General features: G+C 37.8%; 1 protein-coding gene across 2 annotated transcripts in view; it reads right to left on the bottom strand.

The window, feature by feature from the left end:
* The window catches only part of dpysl2b (dihydropyrimidinase like 2b), a 45,010-nt gene that overhangs the window by 16,084 nt on the left and 24,925 nt on the right, over positions 1-4,001 (bottom strand). For both annotated transcript variants that reach the window (XM_032538864.1, XM_032538865.1), the window contains exon 7: positions 303-371. In XM_032538864.1, coding sequence (XP_032394755.1) covers positions 303-371 — 69 coding nt within the window. The remainder of the gene's footprint in view (positions 1-302; positions 372-4,001) is intronic.

Here is a 4,001-nt window from a genome sequence, read left to right as displayed (position 1 = left end):
AGGGTAAATCCAGACATCTAGCTAGACTATCTGTCCAACCTGAGTTTTACATTTCGAGAGTAAAACAACCTTTGAACATGCACACAAGTTCCTTTACCAAGGCTGTTTTGCAGCAGGGCCAAAGCTCTGTCCGCCGCTAAGCACCCCCCAAAACGATTTTGATTGGTTCAAAGAAATGCCAATAAAGCACGTATTTCTCCCATCCCAGAATGCTGTGTGGACTAGCCAGACCCTCCCGCGAAGCCCCGTGGAGGAAGGTCTGGCAATGTTAGACTAGTGTCCACAGTGCTGAAACGTCTTACCTCCTCAGGACGGCTCAACGTGTGTCCCTCAGGCCCTGTGATCCCCTGCTCCAGGATCCTGTGCTGCTCCTAAACCACACACACACAAACACACACACACACACATTTGATGCCAATTCCACAAAGGAAACATCCAGCAGCAAATCATTTGTCTACCTCTATTGCATGTTGTTGCCATATGGCAACAAATTCTTTTTCTTAGTGTTTTTCACAATAAACCATGTAAAATGCATTGTTTTTTGTTTAATTGTGTAAATAGGTCTTTTATTTTGAAGTTGTACTCATTTGATGACTTCACATACCCATAGAATCCTTCCCCCCCCCCCCTTTTCCGGACATGTGCCACACTAAAGATCCAGCTCCAGGATCAGCCAAAATGTCGTTGGTTTTCTCAATTTTAGAAGCATTTCTTTGAAAAAAAATAATTTCAACTGTTATCTGGAACAAGTAAACTTTAATTTTTCATCATTTAAACCAGTTAAAATGTTGTATTTTTTCTGTAAAAGGCCAAAATTAATTAGTTGCCATATGGCAACATTATGCAAATATTGACGTGAAATGTGTACATTTTCCCTAATGGGCTCAATTGAATTACTATAACTTTAGGCTACTCTAACACTATGTTTACAATTATTTATAATATTTTAAAAGAAAAACATAAAATGTATTTATATTGTGTTATTCCAGCCATTTTGTAATTAATATATTATCTAAATGATTAATTACACTAAATGATTAATTGGACTTGATTGTCTCCAAGGGTTTGAACATTTTCAAGGTTGTGGTGACTGACGTTGCTCTCTCAGATCATTCCTGTGTTTTCTTTAACGGCACTATCTCTGTGCCCAAAAGTGTCCAAACAAAGATAATCAGAAAACGGTATATCACTGAAAACACCAGTGAAACATTTATTCAGCTTTTCTCCTCCACACCCGCCCTCTCTGGGCTCTCTGGGCTCTCAGTCACTGAGCTTGTAGATAATTTCAACTGTAAAATTACAAATGTTATTGATGCCATTGCTCCCACTAAGGTCAAAGTTGTCTCTGGTAAGAAAAGATCTCCATGGAGAAATGTCCTACTGGTGAGAACAGAAAAAAGAGAGTGTAGGAAAGCTGAACGAAGGTGGCGAAAAACAAATCTCCTGGTCCATTATAACACCTATAAAGAGAGACTTCGCATTTATAATTTGGAACTGAGGAATGCAAGGCGATCCTTTTTCTCTGATATTATCTCTAAAAACAATAATAATTCACGTGCTTTGTTTGCTACTGTCGATAGATTAACAAACCCTCCAGTACCAGTAGCATCTGAACTTTTATCTACCAAGGCCTGCAATGACTTTGCCTCCTTCTTCAAAGACAAAATTCGGAAGATTAGACAAACAGTCAGTGCCTCCATATCAAGTCAGGATATGTGTTGTCACAGTGTTCAAGCAAAACTATTTCCAATATGACAGAATTTCATATAATCAACCATAAAACTGGAGGACTATACAACATCTGAACTACTCTCTGCTGCCTTGACATCTACCAACGGGTGTTTCAAAAGTGTTTCGACTTGTTGGCTTCTGATCTTCTACAGATTACACGTCTTCTTTCAGGTATCTTTCCACAGGCCCTGAAAACTGCAGTAATCAAGCCTCTATTAAAAGAACAATCTAGACACATCAATAATGAGCAACATAGGCCGATATCAAACCTTCCGTTTTTATAAAATCATTGAAAAAGCGTTTTTTCTACAACTAGCCATTTCCTGTCACTAAACAACAGTTTTGATACCTTAGTCTGGTTTCCGACACACCACAGCACTGAGACGGCTCTCGTCAAGTTTTTAATGACATCCACCTTAACACAGATAGTGCAAATTTTAATCTAGTATACTGATCTCAGTGCTGCATTTGACACGGTCGACCACGACATATACTAAACCGATTGGAAAACTGGGTAGGACTTTTGGCTCAGTACTAAAATGGTGAACTACTTACAGAAAGGGATTACTTTGTGACAATAGGTAATTGACATCGAGCATACAAATATGACGTGTGGAGTTCCCAAGGCTCTATTCTGGGGCCTCTTCTGTTTAAACATCTACATGTCCCACTGGCCCAGATTATGGAGAACAACAAAATAAGTTACCATAGTTATGCGGACGACACACAAATTTACATAACCTTATCGCCAGGGGACTATAGTCAATACAAAAATCGACTAAGTGCACGAACAAATTAAGCGCTGGATGTGCCAGAACTTCTGAAATTAAATGAAGGAAAAACTGAGGTAGTGTTTTTGGAGCAGGAGGAACGATTAAAAGTCGCGCTCAGCTTCAACAAAACAATGTTAAAAAAACAGACAAAGCCAGAATCTTGGTGTAGTCATGGACTCAGACCTGAACTTTAACAGCCACATTAAGACAAAACAAAGTCAGCCTACTATCACCTTAAGAAATATCAAGGGTTAAAGGACTTATGTGTCACAGGATTTGGAAAAACTGGTCCATGCTTTAATCTTCAGTAGACTTGACTACTGTAACGGGGTCTTTACAGGTCTCCCTAAAAAATCAATCAGACAGCTGCAGCTGATTCAGAACAGCTGCTCGAGTCTCACTAAGACCAAGAGACTGGATCACATCACTCCAGTCTGAAGTCTTTACAATGGTTCCTGTGTCAAAGAATTGATTTCAAAGTACTCTTGTAGTTTATAAATCACTTAACGGTTTAGGTCAAAATATATTTCTGATCTGCTACTACACTATGACCCCCCCAGACCTCTCAGGTCATCTGGGACAGGTCTACTTTCTGTCCCACAGGTCAGAACTAAACAGGTGAAGCAGTTTCAGTTTCTATGCTCTCATATCTGGAATAAACTCCCAGAAACCTGTAGATCCGCTGCTACTCTCAGTTCTTTAAATCAAGGCTGAAGACCTTTCTTTTGATGCTGCCTTTCTTTAATGACTGCTATTTCTTTAAATTTCTTATGCTGCACTGTAACTTTTATTCTTGTGTTTATGTTTCATTTGTTTTTAACTGTCTATTTATGTGTTTTATTGGTTTTTAATGCTTATGATTTTTAACTGTTTTTACTTGTGTTTTATCTGTTTAACTGATTTTGTGTAAAGCACTTTGAATTGCCCTGTTGCTGAAATGTGCTATACAAATAAAGCTGCGTTGCCTTGCCTTGCCTACACACTAATGTAAATGAATTGCTCACCAATAAAAATGAGTTATTCCAAAGGAAATCATGTTGGCGCACTCAAATTATCTGTTGGTCCACTGGCATTTATAGTCAATATACCCTTCTGGTTTAAATAGGGAGTTCCTAAAGGAAGATTATGTATCAGAAATATGTTTTCAGTGGCTATGTAGTTCAGTAATTATAAGTTTAGTCAGTGTGTTGTGCTTATTTTGCCCCCTAATCAAGTACATTGTATCCGTGTGTCTTCTTTCAGGTGTATATGACAGACTTATTACAGTGTTATTATTAATAATAATCAAAAACTACAATTAAAACTAAACTAATTTGACTGTAAACACATTGGGCTATACATGTTGATACATATAAGTTGAATTTGTTTGGTAATTATTTCAATAAAAGCATGTTTTTAAAGAAATAATGGACTTTTTGGGACTTTCCACGACTACCCCCCCTTCAATCTTTTTTTGCAATTGCATTATTTAAGCATCCTGGAGTAATAAAAACACAT

The sequence above is a fragment of the Etheostoma spectabile genome, chromosome 16, assembly GCF_008692095.1.
Source record: "Etheostoma spectabile isolate EspeVRDwgs_2016 chromosome 16, UIUC_Espe_1.0, whole genome shotgun sequence".
Lineage (NCBI taxonomy): Eukaryota > Metazoa > Chordata > Actinopteri > Perciformes > Percidae > Etheostoma > Etheostoma spectabile.
Note: the sequence above shows the minus strand (reverse complement) of the source record. Positions and strands in the feature narration are given on the sequence as shown.